General features: G+C 36.9%; 1 protein-coding gene across 3 annotated transcripts in view; it reads right to left on the bottom strand.

The window, feature by feature from the left end:
* Positions 1-262: 262 nt before the first annotated feature.
* The window catches only part of prrc2a (proline-rich coiled-coil 2A), a 191,059-nt gene continuing 173,430 nt past the window's right edge, over positions 263-17,891 (bottom strand). For 2 of the 3 annotated variants that reach the window (XM_051919972.1, XM_051919969.1), the window contains exons 19-26: positions 16,368-16,488; positions 13,987-14,063; positions 11,781-11,978; positions 11,264-11,403; positions 9,054-9,384; positions 8,380-8,490; positions 6,588-6,692; positions 263-2,874 (exon numbers count right to left, since the gene is read on the bottom strand). In XM_051919972.1, the coding sequence (XP_051775932.1) occupies positions 2,707-2,874; positions 6,588-6,692; positions 8,380-8,490; positions 9,054-9,384; positions 11,264-11,403; positions 11,781-11,978; positions 13,987-14,063; positions 16,368-16,488 (1,251 nt within the window). In that variant the 3' untranslated portion in view covers positions 263-2,706. Of the gene's footprint in view, positions 2,875-6,587; positions 6,693-8,379; positions 8,491-9,053; positions 9,385-11,263; positions 11,404-11,763; positions 11,979-13,986; positions 14,064-16,367; positions 16,489-17,891 lie in introns of those variants that run through there. The other variant, XM_051919979.1, reaches the window with a different exon arrangement.

Consider the following 17,891-nt stretch of genomic DNA (forward strand, 5'->3'; position numbering starts at 1 on the left):
GATCCAGTGTTTTACCCTAAGTATTAAGCTCACTGCTAAGAAAAGTTTAGTTTTTGTATTAAGTTTATGTCTGATAGGTGTGTTCTTTGTTGATGTGCTTTTAATGTTATAAGATGGTCTTTCTGTCCCTCTTGGAAAAATACAACTGAAATGAATTAAACAATAGCCCATTACATTTCCACATACTAATGCAGTTATTTGCTATGAGTGACACTTTCACATACTTCAACACATTCAATCCAAAAAAAAAAAACACACATCCTTAATATTGACTTTTATATTTATTTCAAATTTTGCATTCAGTTTTCACATACAGTACTAGCGTACAGCAGTGGACCATAACTCAGTATACTGTACAAAATTGACACTCAAAATATAGCCCCCACTCAAGAAGAAGAAAAACAAAACTTATTTGACAGGTCTCAGCAATACCGTGCATTAACTCTTCGATTCCATTTTGACCAATAACTCAGTGACAACTTAGGGAGATCAAAAAGTTCAAGTGTTTAATCGAATGCTTGTTCACCAACTTTACACATCTTGTCTCAAAACCAGGTGTTTCTTAATGCGACAAAAATAAAATAAACATTGCATTAATGCAGCCTTCTCTGTGGGTTCTATCCACCATGCTGACTAGTAATGATTAAAAGAATTGCACGTTGTGGTGAATGCACCCTTCAAGTGATTAATCTTCAGTGAACAATAGCAATGCTACTAGACACGTGTCTGTCTTAAATGCAAGTCCTGTGTCAGACTCAATAGACTCAGACATTTCTGTATATTCATTTATTTATGGAAATACTTTGGTGTAATATTCCACTTACTTTCCTCCCCAAATATTTTTAATTTGGACACTTGCTTGCATTGAGAGTTTCCACTTTAAACAGTTTAGCAACAGAATTTTCAATCCCTATAGACTCAACTCTAAGCAGTTGTCATTCTAGACAACTGTCAAGAACATGCAAATGGAGAGTGCATTATTAATGAGCTTTTTGCAATATAAAAAAATGTTATGAACACTGAACTTAATGGGATAGTAGTTATGGGATACACTTTAATCAATCATGGAAGAAAGCACAAAACAGCTGCAACTACATTCACAGTTTTCTAACTTGGTAAACAAAAACAAAACTAAAAAAAATGTTTTTAGTCAGTTTAATTATATTTGAATGGGGGAGGGAGTGCCCAGTAATCTTTAAGAGATCTGGTGTGAATTAGCATTAATGAAAAAACATAGTGAAAACAATATGGTTCATAAATAAAACACAATCAAGGTGAGTTGTCTGGGAAGCTTATGTTAGATGCATGTAGCCATGAAATCTTGCATCAGTGACTTTGTTTACCAAAAAAAGCAAAATAAAAAAAAAACAAACTGAGAAGTCTGAAAAGCAAATGAAGCTTTATGGAAAAAGATATACACGTAAACTGTAAATCATCAATGCTCCTTATTTCACTTTGTCAAAGTTTCTTCATATTTAAGATAAGCAATTAAGACAAATAATTCAGCTTTGGAGGCAGACTGCTCCCAATAAATTTACATTCTTATGTGATGGAACTCTGCAGGAATAATCTGTTAGAAACAATATGTCCCAATCTTTAAAATGGATTACGCCTGTAGTACATATTCATAATATTTGCAGTAACTAGTTCTAGCAAATGTTACTATATTTACTTTTTATGTTGGCTTTCCTATGGCCTATGTCGGCAGTAATCGAGAATCTACAGTTCATCATTACTGGGACCCACATATGCATTGCAAAGAAAAATGCAAGACGACAAACACTCCTGCAAAGCTTCATCAAGCTTCATACACTAGTGAACTTTATGAAAAGACAAAACCATAACAAAATACCCCAGCAGGTGTTGCATACACCAGAATGCACACACACACACGCGATGGTCCTGATTCCCACATTCTTCCAAAAAGCTTGTGTACATGCTTTTTTGATGAGTGTTTTTCAAGATACATCCGAGGGGAGAGATATTTACATTCTTACATACATCTGCACGGCATACACACAAACATCCGCACCCACACCTCCACTGCTTCTTCATTTTTATTATTTTCAGATGGAGTGAGCAACTGGTATACAAAGGTTAGGAGACTGGATTTCTTGCAATAGAGCTTCAGTCTCACCTAGTGCTATATCATTTAAAATGTGAAAGATGGTAGCAGATCCAGTTATCTACTGCATCTGCATTACTAACAGGTCATTGTACTTTATAGAAAAGTTGCATTATGGACATGTCATTGAATTTAGAGTTTTTTGTCACTCGTGAGTTTTAACTGTAAATTTGGGGGGGTTGACAAAAACAAAAGAAAAAAAAAAAGATTCATTCCATAAGTATCGAGAATGGTTTTCTCCCTGTAACATTACATATCACAAATAAAGCCTCTTTCTTATTAAACATACACAATTTGGATCAGCTAGTAAAACGCCAGGATACGTTGACTGCAACATCTATGGTTATATTTAATTTTTGTTCAAACAATAAAAATCTTTTGTTAGTGCTCATCTTTGGGTCTGCGTATAAATTTAGGGAATTCGGCTTCCCCTTCTGTCCATCTTATTCTCATTACTTATTTAAGTCAGTTATCACAGACCTATAAGTAGGTCTCACAGAGGGTGCACAATTTTTCATCCCTTAATGTTAACCTGCATTTCAGTCTACTTATCTATTAGTCATCCAACATTTGGTGAATAACTAGTTCTGTTTTTGAGGAGGTGGAGTCTCAGATTTTGAATGGACTCCTAGCATGGACTGCCAGTCTCTGGCCACATGAGACGCTCTTTCTCCGTCTATGTTACTTTGATTCATCTGTTGATCAAGAGATCTTCGAACCACCTGTCGTGAATTTGTCTCTGCTACTGCCTGTTGGAAAAGAACAGAAAGTAATCTTAAAAAAAAAAAAAAAAGTAACTGATAAACCCATAAAATTTTATAAAGTTATGCAATTATGTGAACATTTCAATCCAATAATAGTAAGCACAATTAAACTGTTTATCTAAAAGTAGTGAAATCTCAACAAACCAAGCACCATATTGAATCAGCAATTAACACTGAAAATAAAAAGTGCTACAAAATTAATGCACAACGTTAAATGCTCCAGTCTAGACAGCTATGAAGGTAAACCCCATAAATATGCCTTAAAAATGATCACAAACTGATGCTGTTATTTGACTTTGGAAAAAGACATACAGTGGAACCTCGGTTCACGAACGTCTCAGTACACGTACAACTCGGTTTACGACCAAAACGTTTGCCAAACTTTTGCCTCTGTTTATGACCACACACTCGGTATACGAACAAGCCAGTTTCCCTTTCGGTTTGTGCGCGCCGATGATTTCCGCACGTGTTGCATTGTTCTCTGTCAGACGTACGTGCTTTCACTGTGAACTCTTTGTGCTCTATTTGATTTCCCTTCCGGTTCATACGCGCCGATTACTGTATTTAAGCACGTGTTCAGCCTCTCCTTGTTTATTGTTCTCAGTCAGACGTGCGTGCTTTACCTGTTAATTCTTTGTGCTCTACAGTATTTTGTGTGCTTTTGCAGTTAACTATGGCTTCTAAGCAAGTGAAGAGAGGTGAGAAGAAAGTGTTGCAATGTTACTTTTCTCTTTTTTCAAATATTCATTTTTTTTCCTGTGCTTAAAACTCATTTAAAAAGAGTGTTTACAGCGATCGGGTTGTAATGCTATTAAGCATGAACTCCTGTAATGTTACTTTCTTGGTTGGTTTTTAAATAAAGTTTGGATTTGTTCAAATGTTCCTTTTTTCCCCCCTGTGCTTAAAACTCATTTAAAAAAAAGTGTTTATACAGTGATCGGATTGTAAGGCTATAGCGCGAACTGCTGCAATGTTACAGAGAGAGAGGGGGCTCGCGTGCTGCTGAGAGAGAGAGAGAGAGAGAGAGAGAGAGAGAGAGAGAGAGAGAGAGAGAGAGAGAGAGGGCTCGCGTGCAGCTGAGCAGGGAGCCTGGGTGTTTGTGTCAGTGTTATTCAATGTTTTTACATTAGTTTACTATTACACTGTGCATTCTATGGTGTAATTAACTATATTTGTGCTTAAAAATCTTTAAAAAAATATATTTACATACAGTTTGTACGGTCTGGAATGGATTAATTGTATTTACATACAATCCTATGGGGGAAATTGCTTCGGTTCACGACCAAATTGGTTTACGACCAGAGGTTTGGAACGAATTATGGTCGTGAACCGAGGTTCCACTGTACAGTACTTCCACAAAAGGCTAAAAAAGCAGGTTTGTAGTTTTCAATATGGTGAACTTCCTTCTGTCACTTTACACAGTGACAGAATCAAGAGCAAACACATCTTCTTTCATTGCTGTTGTTTGTTTAACACAATATACAGGTGCTGGTCATAAAATTAAAATATCATGACAAAGTTGATTTATTTCAGTAATTCCATTCAAAAAGTGAAACTTGTATATTAGATTCATTCATTACACACAGACTGATGTTTAATCAAATGTTTATTTCTTTTAATGTTGATGATTATAACTGACAACTAATGAAAGTTCGAAATTCAGTATCTCGGAAAATTAGAATATTGTGAAAAAGTTCAATATTGAAGACACCTGGTGCCACACTCTAATCAGCTAATTAACTCAAAACACCTGCAAAAGCCTTTAAATGGTCTCTCAGTCTAGTTCTGTAGGCTACACAATCATGGGGAAGACTGCTGACTTGACAGTTGTCCAAAAGACGACCATTGACACCTTGCACGAGGAGGGCAAGACACAAAAGGTCATTGCTAAAGAGGCTGGCTGTTCACAGAGCTCTGTGTCCAAGCACATTAATAGAGAGGCGAAGGGAAGGACAAGATGTGGTACAAAAAAGTGTACAAGCAATAGGGATAACCGCACCCTGGAGAGGATTGTGAAACAAAACCTATTCAAAAATGTGGGGGAGATTCACAAAGAGATGGACTGCGGCTGGAGTCAGTGCTTCAAGAACCACCACGCACAGACGTATGCAAGACATGGGTTTCAGCTGTCGCATTCCTTGTGTCAAGCCACTCTTGAACAAGAGACAGCGTCAGAAGCATCTCACCTGGGCTAAAGACAAAAAGGACTGGACTGCTGCTGAGTGGTCCAAAGTTATGTTCTCTGATGAAAGTAAATTTTGCATTTCCTTTGGAAATCAAGGTCCCAGAGTCTGGAGGAAGAGAGGAGAGGCACATAATCCACGTTGCGTGAGGTCCAGTGTAAAGTTTCCACAGTCAGTGATGGTTTGGGGTGCCATGTCATCTGCTGGTGTTGGTCCATTGTGTTTTCTGAGGTCCAAGGTCAACGCAGCCGTCTACCAGGAAGTTTTAGAGCACTTCATGCTTCCTGCTGCTGACAAACTTTATGGAGATGCAGATTTCATTTTCCAACAGGACCTGGCACCTGCACACAGTGCCAAAGCTACCAGTACCTGGTTTAAGGACCATGGTATCCCTGTTCTTGATTGGCCAGCAAACTCGCCTGACCGTAACCCCATAGAAAATCTGTGGGGTATTGTGAAGAGGAAGATGCAATATGCCAGACCCAACAATTCAGAAGAGCTGAAGGCCACTATCAGAGCAACATGGGCTCTCATAACACCTGAGCAGTGCCACAGACTGATCGACTCCATGCCACGCCGCATTGCTGCAGTAATCCAGGCCAAAGGAGCCCCAACTAAATATTGAGTGCTGTAAATGCTCATACTTTTCATGTTCATACCTTTCAGTTGGCCAACATTTCTAAAAATCCTTTTTTTGCATTGGTCTTAATTGATATTCTAATTTTCCGAGATACTGAATTTGGGACTTTCATTAGTTGTCAGTTATAATCATCAACATTAAAAGAAATAAACATTTGAAATACATCAGTCTGTGTGTAATGAATGAATCTAATATACAAGTTTCACTTTTTGAATGGAATTACTGAAATAAATCAACTTTGTCATGATATTCTAATTTTATGACCAGCACCCGTACACCTCATTACTGTCACAACACACTGTGGTACTTTTATTTTTAGGTCCAGTAAAGGTTACTAGTATAGTTTAATGGAACTACACTTCTTAATTTGAATTTGGGCCTAAATCATGTCCTGGATGACACTGAATTTCCTGTTTGTAGGCTGTGGCAAAAAAAAAAAAAAAAGAATACTAGTTTTCCCATTTTCAACTACTACTTTATTGTCACTAATATTGAGCCATTCTTTAAATATTTACAGAGAGAGAGAAAAAGACTAAAATAAGCAAAAAATATATTTGAAGGCAGAAAAGCAAAAATGCAGAACAGTAGTCGTTTTTCCTAACTTTCGCCATTGGCCTGGGTTTACTCTAGTTGACAATATATTGTTTATGCAGGCAAAACAATGCAAGCTCTTTCAGTGAATTTCATTATCCTTTGTGCACTTTTATATGTTTCAGGTTAATGAAAGATTCTAAGTTGGCCCCATGCAAGCGAGTATGTGTGTAACTGGCCCTGCAACAGACTGGTGTTACCAGAATAAGCTCTTATCCCATGAACCTGAACTGGATAAGCGGTCTAGAAAAACACCGGCTGGATAATTCAGAGAGAAAACTCACCATTGAGGGAGCGAGAGGAGCAGCATTGTAAATTCGCCCAAACAGCTGGGGAAATGGTGCCTGCCGTCTGGGCATCTGAAGAGAGTTTAACTCCACAGCAGAAAGCTATAGATAGAAATAATAATAAAGAATATGAAAATGACATTAATAAATTATTCAACTAGTTAAGAGAAACACACAAAATAAGTTGTTTTAGACTAGTATGAATTATTTTTCAAATTGTTGTTGCAACATCATCACAAATACAAATGCCTTCATTCATTATGTAAACCCAATTTGTCATGTTACAGCCTATCTCAGACACAATGAATGTAAATACAAATTCAAATACAAGTTAAGTGGAAATGCGTCTGCAATTCATTTCCATCTTAAAATGCTTTCTAATTTGGTTCCATATTCTAAGTGAGTAAAGCACAATTGGGTTATAAGTATATTTGCGATAACTTGCATTTATTGGAGAGCAGAGCAGGGAGTATAAAGAAGTACTACAGGATTTTACTTCCACTGCGGACCAAGCCTGTGTATGTTCATTAATTTGTGTCCAGGTTTTTATGGCTTGTATGTTTGCTGCCCAGTAATAAAACTGAAAATTAGGTAAAGCCATGCCACCTTCTGCCTGAGGTCTTTGTAGGGTTGCTCTTTGGATACGTGGGTGTTTTGAGTTCCAAATGAATGAGGTTATTGTTGAATCTGTTTAAAAAATGATTAATTGATATATATTGGAATGTTTTGAAATAAAAAAAGAAGTTTAGGAAGGATAGTCATCTTAACAACGTTAATTCTTCCGGCTAGAGTGAGATGAAGGGTTGACCATCTATCTAGGTCTTGCTTAATTTTTTCCATACAGACGGCAAAATTTTGTTGATAAAGAGCTTTATGTTTAGTTGTGAAGCAATTCATTATGATGAGCACCATGTTACATGAAGATCGGGGTAGGGTACAGTTCCTTACCAAATATATCACCATCAAGACTCTGTGAAAATAACTTATTTACATTTTCATTTTCCTTAATTCCATTCTGCTTCCAGTTAAAGGGATTAATAAACAAAAAATGGTAGAATATCACTGTATGAAAATGTTTAAAAATAACATTGGATAACACAAAAATATGGTGTAATATTCAGAGAACCATACTTGGCAAGCTTGTGTGCTTTTCAGCTATATGAAGAACATTGCATTTAGATCACCTGGGCTAGATGCCAACTCAATAACTGCATCTCATGTTTCCACATCCACAACCCTGGTAATAAACCGAACTGATATTAGTGGTTGTACTGAAGTTTAAGTATGGAATCACATAAAATCTGGAATGCCAGAGTTAATTTCTGCAAACTTTAAATGTCTGTCACTGCAAAACTTTCATTTAAGATGAACTTAATAATAAGCATCTTTATATGTTACATTAACTGAAAATACTAGGGAAGTCGACATACTTGAAAGACACAACCCTATAACTTACTCTAATCACAGCCATATTGGACTGTAGAATTATTGTTCAACAAGTACTGAATATATTTAACATGAATAAAAACCTGTGCTGCTTCTTTATTAAAATATTATTCCCCAAACTAAGTCACATTCAATTTCACAGGGAGTCTATGTTTTACACAATCACAAACTTCTTCTTCGGAACAGCAGATAGCAATACCAAACTATTAAGGAAACCTGGTGAAACTGTATAAACCAGACTGCTTCAAAATTATCACACTAAATGACAGCAGTGTTCTATGAAGTGCAAAGGTGACGAGAGAATGATGGAATTTGATTAAAAAAAGATACTTGGAAGAAATACCTGTGGTACTCCATGAGGCGAAGATGTCAAGGGGCTATGTGAATTAAATGAAGACGGCAGAGTGGGTGCACCATATGCTGCCATAGGGCACTCTAGCATGGGAACCAGGACCTGAAGCAAAATCAGAATGACTACAGTTTTCATAACATTATTTACAGTTTCAGCATGTAAAGTATAAAGAAATGACAGAAATTTTGAAAACTTTGCTGAAAACATACCAAGATACAGGAAATACGAAAAACTGAATAAATGATATATAACATATAGGTCCACAACCATTACAAAAAAATAAAACTTGTCAAGTGGAAATGAATGGAGACTAGATAAAATGACTTAAGGCAAAAAAATATCAGATTGTAGTTTAGATATCTATTATCAAGAAGCCTTTAACAGCACAGTTAATAAGATTAGCATTGTTATCATTAAAAAAATAAGGACCTGTAATATGTTACTCTTAATTTTCATTGGTTCACATCATGTTAAAAAGGCTTTAAAAAATGCACATTGCCAACAGCTGCTGATAATGTGTACCTGAAATAAACTGTGACCAAAAAGCTGAACATTAACATGTGAAGCACTCCAGTCTTGGCTTACACTGAAAAGTAAACACTTTGCTGTGGTGGGGGGTGGGAGATTTGTAGGCGGGGTTAAAAAAAAACACCATAAAGTCTTACCTGCATAAGACGAGCATCAACCATAGAAGAACTTCTACAGAGCTGTGGGGTGTACATATAGCCAGTTCCAGAATAGGACATAGCTTTGGTCATCTCTGTAGGGAAGTGGGTCAATGTGCCCAGAGTGTACCCACTGGTTTTGACTGGAGGTGTGGGGCTTGAGCAAAGAACTGGAGTAAGAGAATTAGGTCCTGGATGCAAAAAGTGATCATTCTTCATTTGAGTAGCAGGACTGACAGAAGAATGTGATGCAACACTATTCATTGCATACTGGCTTCCTTTTACGGATGGAGAAAGGCTGACAGCTGGCTGAATGTAGTGCTGTGGAGCTCTACAAGAAAAAGAGGTACCAAGTTTGAAAACAAGTTCTGCCAAATTGACAAGTATAACATAAGGTAAAATTACTTGAATTGAGGACAACCTTGCTGTCAAGTAGTAAACCAACATGTGGAAGTGTACTTTTATGATACTAAAATCATTGATAGATGGAATTCTTTAGGCTTGAAGGTTAAAATTATGAGTGTTCAGCATTTAAGGTCTGTTGAATAAGTAATATATATTGAAAAACATAGGTGTCAGCTTTTAAAAAGTGCCTGGATGGGAAACTGGAACAACTCAGCTATTAAACATTCTAGTAAATTAAACAACTGTAGCTTCATGACTAAAACATGTTCTCATATTACATGAAAATTCTACTGCTTTGCAAGAAGTTTGACTTTAAGTAATAAACACTGATCAACACAACAATGCTGATCAGTGAATCAGTGAAGCAGTTCTTTAACAAATATGTTTACTTCTTCTGTATTTTAATAATGGCTGAAGGATATCAAGAATGTTAACAGTATACACACATAAATATAATGTATCAAACAACTAAGCAAAAGCAATTCTGAAAACAACTGAAAACATACTGTCTGTAAATCCTTGACAATTATTAAGTTCAAATTAAAAGATACATTAATTCCTCTGCTCTAAGAGGAGAAAGTAGTTTATTAAAAATCACTGGATAAACAGAAGAGAAAATTATGAATAATTTAAACCGTTATAATAAACTTCCAATTAGATTTTTCTCTACCAGTCCACAGTAGCTCTTAAACTCCCCTACCATATACGTATAAAAGAGAGATAAGTTTGAATTTTAAAAGCAGTTTTCAAATATTGTGAATGAAATGCTACCAGTGCTCACTGACACAATCATACCTACTTTTGGGAAATGGCAATTTCAGTCTGTAGTATCCACATAGTGCTTCACTTGGACTCATCTCTTCAATATATTATATTCATAAGGTAATTAAAAAATAATTGCTCCAGAAGTAGTACTCCAATTTTTGTAAAATATTGATTTAAATATCAAATAAATTAAGCAAACAATGGAACATGCTTGGACTAAAAAAAAAAAGGATGCACTCAACATGATGTAATATGACTGAACTTTTTTACAGATATGTGAAGCCATTATTTGAAGCACTGTATTACATAATACAAAACACTAATCTTGGTGTGTTCTAAAAATATTATTTTTTCCTCTCAAATCAATGTGTGCCTAGTCATACTAGGTTTTGCACTTGATAGATGACCTGTTTAAAGCAGTTAACATGTCTTTGTGACTGGTGTAACAGAGAAAAGGTGTTAAGCTACAGGGCAGCAGTCAAAAAAGAGAAGGGCAACAGCGCCAGAAATAACTTTGCATGACACCACTGCTTGATGTAAGTAAATATGCTCTGGCCATTTTTTCCACTCCCAGAGACTGTTAAGGCTGATCGATGTACTCTTGATGACAAGGTTGACACTGATGTGCATCTACAATTACAGTCAAACTCTGCACTAGCCTTTAAGCTGCCCAAATGCTATTTTCTTCTCACAAGTAGAAATTAAATTTGCTTTGGGAGAGGCTGAAATTTACTTAGGAGAAGCACAGAAACACTTCCTTAACTGCCCCACAAGCCTAAGATGACACAGGTGGAATACAAAATCAACATATTAGGATTACAAGTTGTCAGTCCTACCTCTGCACTAAAGGAAATCTCTCACAAGAAACTGCTGATACAGCAAGGCTTAGCATGTGATGTGGCATTTCCTACTAAGTGGCTTTCTCTCAACAACGTCTGTGAGCACAACTGGACATAAATTTGTTGATTTGTTGACTTGTCACTAATAATCTTAGCAAATACAAATTGGAATTAGGCTCATAACTGTGACATATATCATACCGAAAATCATGTGAAGGAGTAGGATAAGCAGCGTTTAGATGCATGGAGGGTTCATAAGGAGATAAACTTGTTGAAGTTCCTGGAGACTGACTTTGAAATTGGTGATGATTTGTGACAGGTCCATAATGTTCCGGTTGAATCTAGAATTGCAAACACAATAAAGAAAGCAGGAAAATGTATAGTACTATAGTTTAACAGTGTTTAATTTCATGATCACCATACTCATGCAACAGTAATGCAAAAAATAAATTTATCAGTATATGGTAATTTTCTGTTACTGAGTTCTCAGGAACAAGTGTGGACTTTCATATAATGGAGTACAAATTATTAAAGAATATTTAATATTCTATAAAGAATGAAACAGTGTATATTTATACAAGTTCAAGTACATATCTGATCATCAAATTAAAAAATCAAGACTTTAAACCACTGATAATCACAAAATATAAACCCATCTATCCTAATAAGATATGTGATAAATAACACATGTTGATAGATACCACAGTGTTCTGCTCACCGGTGTTCCAGGCTGTAGACTGTTTGGCTTCTGCCTTTCCTTTAGAGACAAATGCTCACCAGTAGATGAATTTCCACCATTGTCAACAACAGAGAGGTGAGGTGCCACACTACAATGAGGCGATCCTCTCTGGCTCGAGCTACTTGAACAATCTGTGACATCACTGCCAATGTCAACACCACTGTCTGACTGGCTTACCTGCAGAGACCAATAAAAGATAAAATAATCATATACCTGGTAAGTGTGACAAACTCCAGTATTTGACACTTTGCAAGTTGGAGAACTTGTTTGCAGGGCTGGATGCAGAAAAACATTATACCCAGGACAAAGCAATTGCAGTTTAACAGCCTTATGATGTTGGAATAATGATGGAATCAGTCTAAAAAATTTGCAATGAAAGGTTTGTGTGACCCTGAGAGCTTCTGTGTGGTGTCTGGAGCAGAAGCTCTTCGTAGGTCCTCCCAAGGCAAATTGGTGCCAGGTGAAGGGTTAGACAAAGAATGAATCACAGCCCCTAATGAAGCATATCCACAAATAAAAAAAATTTAAAAGTTCCCCACTCGGTATGGAATTACAGGTGCCTTCTCCTGGAGCCAGGCCTGGGGAGAGTGCCAGGAAGCTAGTTGGGCACAGCCCAATATCAGAACATGGGACTGCTGTCTTGTGGATCCACTATCTGCAGGAGGAAATTATGGTCGGGTGCAATGTGAATTGAGTGGCGGTTGAAGGAAAAGTCCTGGGTGGACTGGAACCCAGACACACAAAAGTGGCTTTCAGGACTTGGAATGTCACCTCTCTTAGTGGGGAGGAAGAAGCTGGAGTTCTACCAACTACATATGTTTGGGCTCAAGTCCACCTATTTGCTGGATTCTGGAAAAAAAACCCCTTGGAAGAGGCAGGACTCTCCTTTACACTGGAGTTGCCCAGAGAAAGGTGTTGGGTGGTAGTGGGCTTCTTACTGAGACCCTGCCATATGTGGTTATGCACCAATGTCAGGGGGTAACGAGGGAGACATCGGGAAAGGCGTGACTGGAGAAGAACTGTCTCCCTGATCTAAACCCTAAGATGTGTTTTGTTATTGGACTTCTGTGCTTGGCGTGGTTTCTCCATAACAAACATCGTGTTTGAACATAAGGTGGCTCATAAGTGTACTTGGTACCTGAGTACCTTATGCAAAAGATCTATGATAATAACATCAGATTTATGGCTGTATGATCTGGACACTCTGGGGGAGGCATCTGGACAGACTGGGAAAGCTCAAATTAGGGTGGACTAGGAATGCCTAGGGGAGATCTCTGTTCAGAAGACTTACAACTACAACCTCTGAAAGTACTTTTCCCGCATCCCAGGGGAGGCTGGTGATAGAGTCTGAATGAGCCTTGCTCCAAGCTTCCAATGTGGAAGCAGCTGTCAAGAACTGCAGCCTGCAGGAAATAGATGTCTCTTGATGTGCAAACCCAAGGACCCAATGGTGGACACCAGTGGTGAGGGATGTCATCAGGCTAGAAAGGAGGCGCTTCCATATACGTTTAGCACGGGAAATTCCCAAAAAAGCAGAGAGGTACCAACAGGCCAAAATGGTTGTAGCACTGGAGCTCTGAGAAGCAAAACGTGGATGTGGGAGAACTTCGGAGAGAATATGGAAGGCGACCATCAATCGGCCACAAAAAGGTTCTGAAAAACCATCAGCCAACTTTTATAAAGTTGGAAGATTCAGTGCCACCGAGAGAAATGTGAACTTCGAGCCATACACCAAAACATTCAGCACAATAACAGCTGGTTCTTTATTATGAGACAAAAATGGATCTTGCTATATGACAATAATCCTTAATATTAAAACACATTTACCATACAATGGATTACAATGAATAAACTGGGTGCTGTGTAATGGTAGAGTCAAGGTTAAAAAAATCAACCAAATAAATAACCAGTTTGTTCATACAAGACAGCCAACAAACCCCCCAACTGAAGATTGGTAAGAATCTCACCAAAGCAGACATTACAGAGTGATTAGTAACTATAGGAAACAAACTGTTTTCAAAATTGGTAAATGATGCACAGCTGCTTATTAAAAAGTGTATTTAATTTTTGAACACAGGGACTTCAGTGAATTAAGAAACTTGCTTTAGTGTACAGAGCCCTTCAAGTCTCTAAAAACATGAGAAGTCAAATTTTACACTTATGTACCAGTCAAAACAATGCCTACCTCAATACTATCCTCAAACATGTCCAGGGGCTTAAGCCAAGGATCCATTATGGCAGTAGAGGTCACAACTGAGGCCCCTTGAAACATGGAAAATAAGAGCATAATAAAAATAAAAATTTACATACTGTGCACAGGGGGCCAGTTTACAAAAGCAGGGCCCTACATAGTTATTACTTAATGAACACAAACCCAGAAAATTTCATCACTATCATACTGTATGTATGTATTACTTCATTGTATGAGGGTTGAATGCAATATCTCCAACTTATAAATTATCAGCAGACAGTACCAAGATGTGCTCTGTAGCTACTCTGGCAGAAATTAAGCCATGAGACTCGCATCATTTTCTGATGACTATTTTGAATATCAGTATGCTATAAATGTAAAAGGCCATCATGACCTGGTTATATTGTGTAGAAATTTAAATAGAGCAGAAAAGAGTATATTACAAAAATATTTTTGCAATTAATTTGGGAAGATATTCCCTAATTAATCATAAATAACTGAGATGTAAGGCTTACATTTCATTCAATGGTCATATGAGATATGATATTAATAAAAAACAGTGGCAATTCAGTTCTTTTAATTGCATTCGGATAGCATCCTGCAATTATTATATTAACAATGAGTTTAGGACTCGTTAAGCAAGAGCTTAAGCAAGAGTTGGCTTAGCACTCCTTAGAAAATGCAGGGCAGTAAATTTATTCTGATACTTTAGTCATTATTGGGACGGTTTATTAAAAATGACTACAAATTAATGTTTGCAAAAACAGCAAAAAAGTGGTGGTGATACTTTCTAGTTTTTATATCAGTATATTTATACATCATCCATCATGACTCCATTGTTTTGACCAGAAAGAAGAATTCTGAACTGTTGAATAAAAAAGTTCCTAGTATTTATGGCATATATTTTACACCCAAACCAACATGGATGCCAAGCACTAAAAAAAATGAAATAAATTCATATCAATGAATTTGTAAAAACCTGACAACAGAGTACACCATGCCTTTAGAAATTCATTCTCTCCTAGTCAACATGTACTAGGACCAGTGCTCTCCATAAGTCAAGTGATTGGTTTCAAGATTCATTTGTGGTTGATTCCACTTAATGACCATTAATACAGAAAACAGTTATGGAGAAAATTATAAAACTGAAGATATTAAAGAGATCTTTATGACTCATCTAAATCTAGTCTTCATGAACAAATTACACATAAGCAAGTCTTGTGAAATTAAGCAACATAGAATACAATGTTCCAAGAAAAATACCAGGGTAATGAATTTGGGCTGTAAAAAATTAAGAATTGTTTCATAACTGAGGATGAAACTTGAGATTGGGTCATCATGATGACCCAGAGTCCAAACAACATGTTAGTACAGCGGAAGCACGGTGATATTATTATAACTCCAAATAAATTTAAGGTCTAAGCCAGTGTCAGCAAGGTTATGTAAACAATTTTTTATGATGTTAAGGACATAGTTAATATTACTTAATAATAATAGTTACGTTTTTATAGTACTTTTCTAACCTACTCAAAGCACTTTACATAGACAGTGGGGAACCACTTCAACCACCACCAATGTGTAGAATCCACCTAGATGATGTGACAGCAGCCATTCTTAAACCAGTACGTTCACAACACATTAGCTATTAGGTGATAAAGGGGTAAGATAGCCAACAGGGGATATGGGATGATCAGGGGGCCAGAATGACCAGGATGTAATGGGCAATTTTGGCAAAAAGTCAAGAAATATTCTACTCTTTTTGAAAAATGCCCAGGAATTCTATGACCACAGAGATTCAGGACACAGTTTCAAAGTATTATCTCAAGGATGGTTCCAATTTCTACATCACAGTGCCACGGCCCTGGGATCCGCACACAGACAACATGGTAGGTGTCCCTTAATGGCATCACCAACACCTGTCCAGCAGCAATCCAAGCTGCAACAAAAGGACCATATATAATCAATATTATGACAAGTTCCTTTGACATTTGTAGTTGTTAATGAGTTAAGACCAGCTAAGAAAGCTGTTGATCACCTCTCCCTGCAAGTATTGCAAAGGCTGCTCTGCAAGACTGTGGATTTTAAGAGATTATACACCAGTCATAATCTCCAGACTTTGACTCACATGTCTGTCATTTACTCCTGAATCTGATGGGGCATGTTAAACCAATGATGAAGATGTTTAGTCAGCTAAAGAAGAGTAGTTGTTGCATAAATAAGAGAAACTGTTTAATTTGAAAAGCATAACAAAGCTTTGCGAATGTTATAACAAGGGTAGAAAACATGGATTATGCCAAAAAAATAAAACAAACTATTTATATGTCAGTTCAAAACAGTTTTGATTATAAAAATAAATGAAAATCCCATATACAAACCTTTATCTGATGTTTTCCAGCTGTGGGATTCCAGCTTGCTTGATGTTAGTTTTGACAACACCAGCCTGGCATCTTTATTCTGACCTTCTGGTAAAGCAGATTGAAGAGACCCCAAAGATTCCTAAGAACAGATTAACAAGTTGCTGATTTATGTTTAATTCTATTGCAATAAATAACATCACCCTGGAAGTTTACACAGAATTTGCATTCACTGTAAATGGTCACCATAAGATAGATGTCCCAGTACATGAAGTGGAAAATGTGGTTTCTTATTAGGTTTTCCAGGAAATTTTATCAGTAATCAAGTGAGAGCACAAGAACTGCCCTTACTACTGTACTAGACGGTAAAAGATGTTATTCTTAAAAAACTTTCTCAGTGCAGTATCTTGTAAAGAGATTTGAATATGCATGTAGTTGTACCCCTATATATACAATAATAATAATTCTTTGCATTTATATAGCGCTTTCTCACTACTCAAAGCGCTCAGCAATTGCACAATTTTTTATTAATAAAGACAAGATCTGCTTAACTGGATGTCCTGAGATTGTGATAGCTTGCTTTAGTCATGTGTGTGCTAAGTAAAAGATTGAATCAGAAGAAAAATACAGTCCTCTTAAAGGATGAGAAACTCAGCACTACAAGCTAAGAAAGAACCTTTTAAAATTTCTTTTTATGTCGTCATTGATGCTATCAGTAACATTTCTGACTTGTTTTAATTTTAAGGGTGTGGTTAGAAGTTTGTTGGGTAGTGTAACAATAACATGGTGTACATGATCTGAGGGTCTGTGGAGGTCTTCTTTCTAATGGATGTTTACATCTATCAAACAACTGTAAATGTATTTCATTATTTTAATTTAGTATCTCTTAATTTCAATTGACTCAATTGATACAATAGATAATATGATGTTACACTATCCTGCCATCTTTTCATTATTATACACTGCTTAAAAAAATTAAGGGACCACTTAAATCACACATCTGGTCTTGATAAACAAAATATTCAAGTGGAAAATCTTTACTGAGTAATACTGTAATTCCTCGAGAACAAAATGATGCAACAACGGTCAATGGAAACCAAAATCATCAACCCATTGAAGGCTTGATTCAGCATCATACTGGAAATCAAAGTTAAAAATGTAAATCAAAGGATGATACAACTTGTGTGAATATTGTGTGTATGGCCCCCACATGCCTGTATGAACTCCTGTCACCGTCTGGGCATGCTCCTGATGAGATGGCGGATGGTGTCCTGGGGGATCTCCTCCCAGATCTGGATCATGGCAGCAGTGAGCTCCTGGACAGTCTGGTGCTACTTGGCAACATCAGATGTATCAATACATAACATCCCAGTGGTTCTCAATTTGATTCGGGTCTGGGGAACATGCAGGCTAGTCAATGGCGTCAATGGCATCAATGCCTTCATCATCCAGGAACTGCCTACACACTCTGGCCACATGAGGCCGGGTACTACCCTGCACTGCACCCATAAGTTTAAGTGTACATCTGACAATGGCTTACAGGAT

The sequence above is a fragment of the Erpetoichthys calabaricus genome, chromosome 1 (genome assembly GCF_900747795.2).
Source record: "Erpetoichthys calabaricus chromosome 1, fErpCal1.3, whole genome shotgun sequence".
Lineage (NCBI taxonomy): Eukaryota > Metazoa > Chordata > Cladistia > Polypteriformes > Polypteridae > Erpetoichthys > Erpetoichthys calabaricus.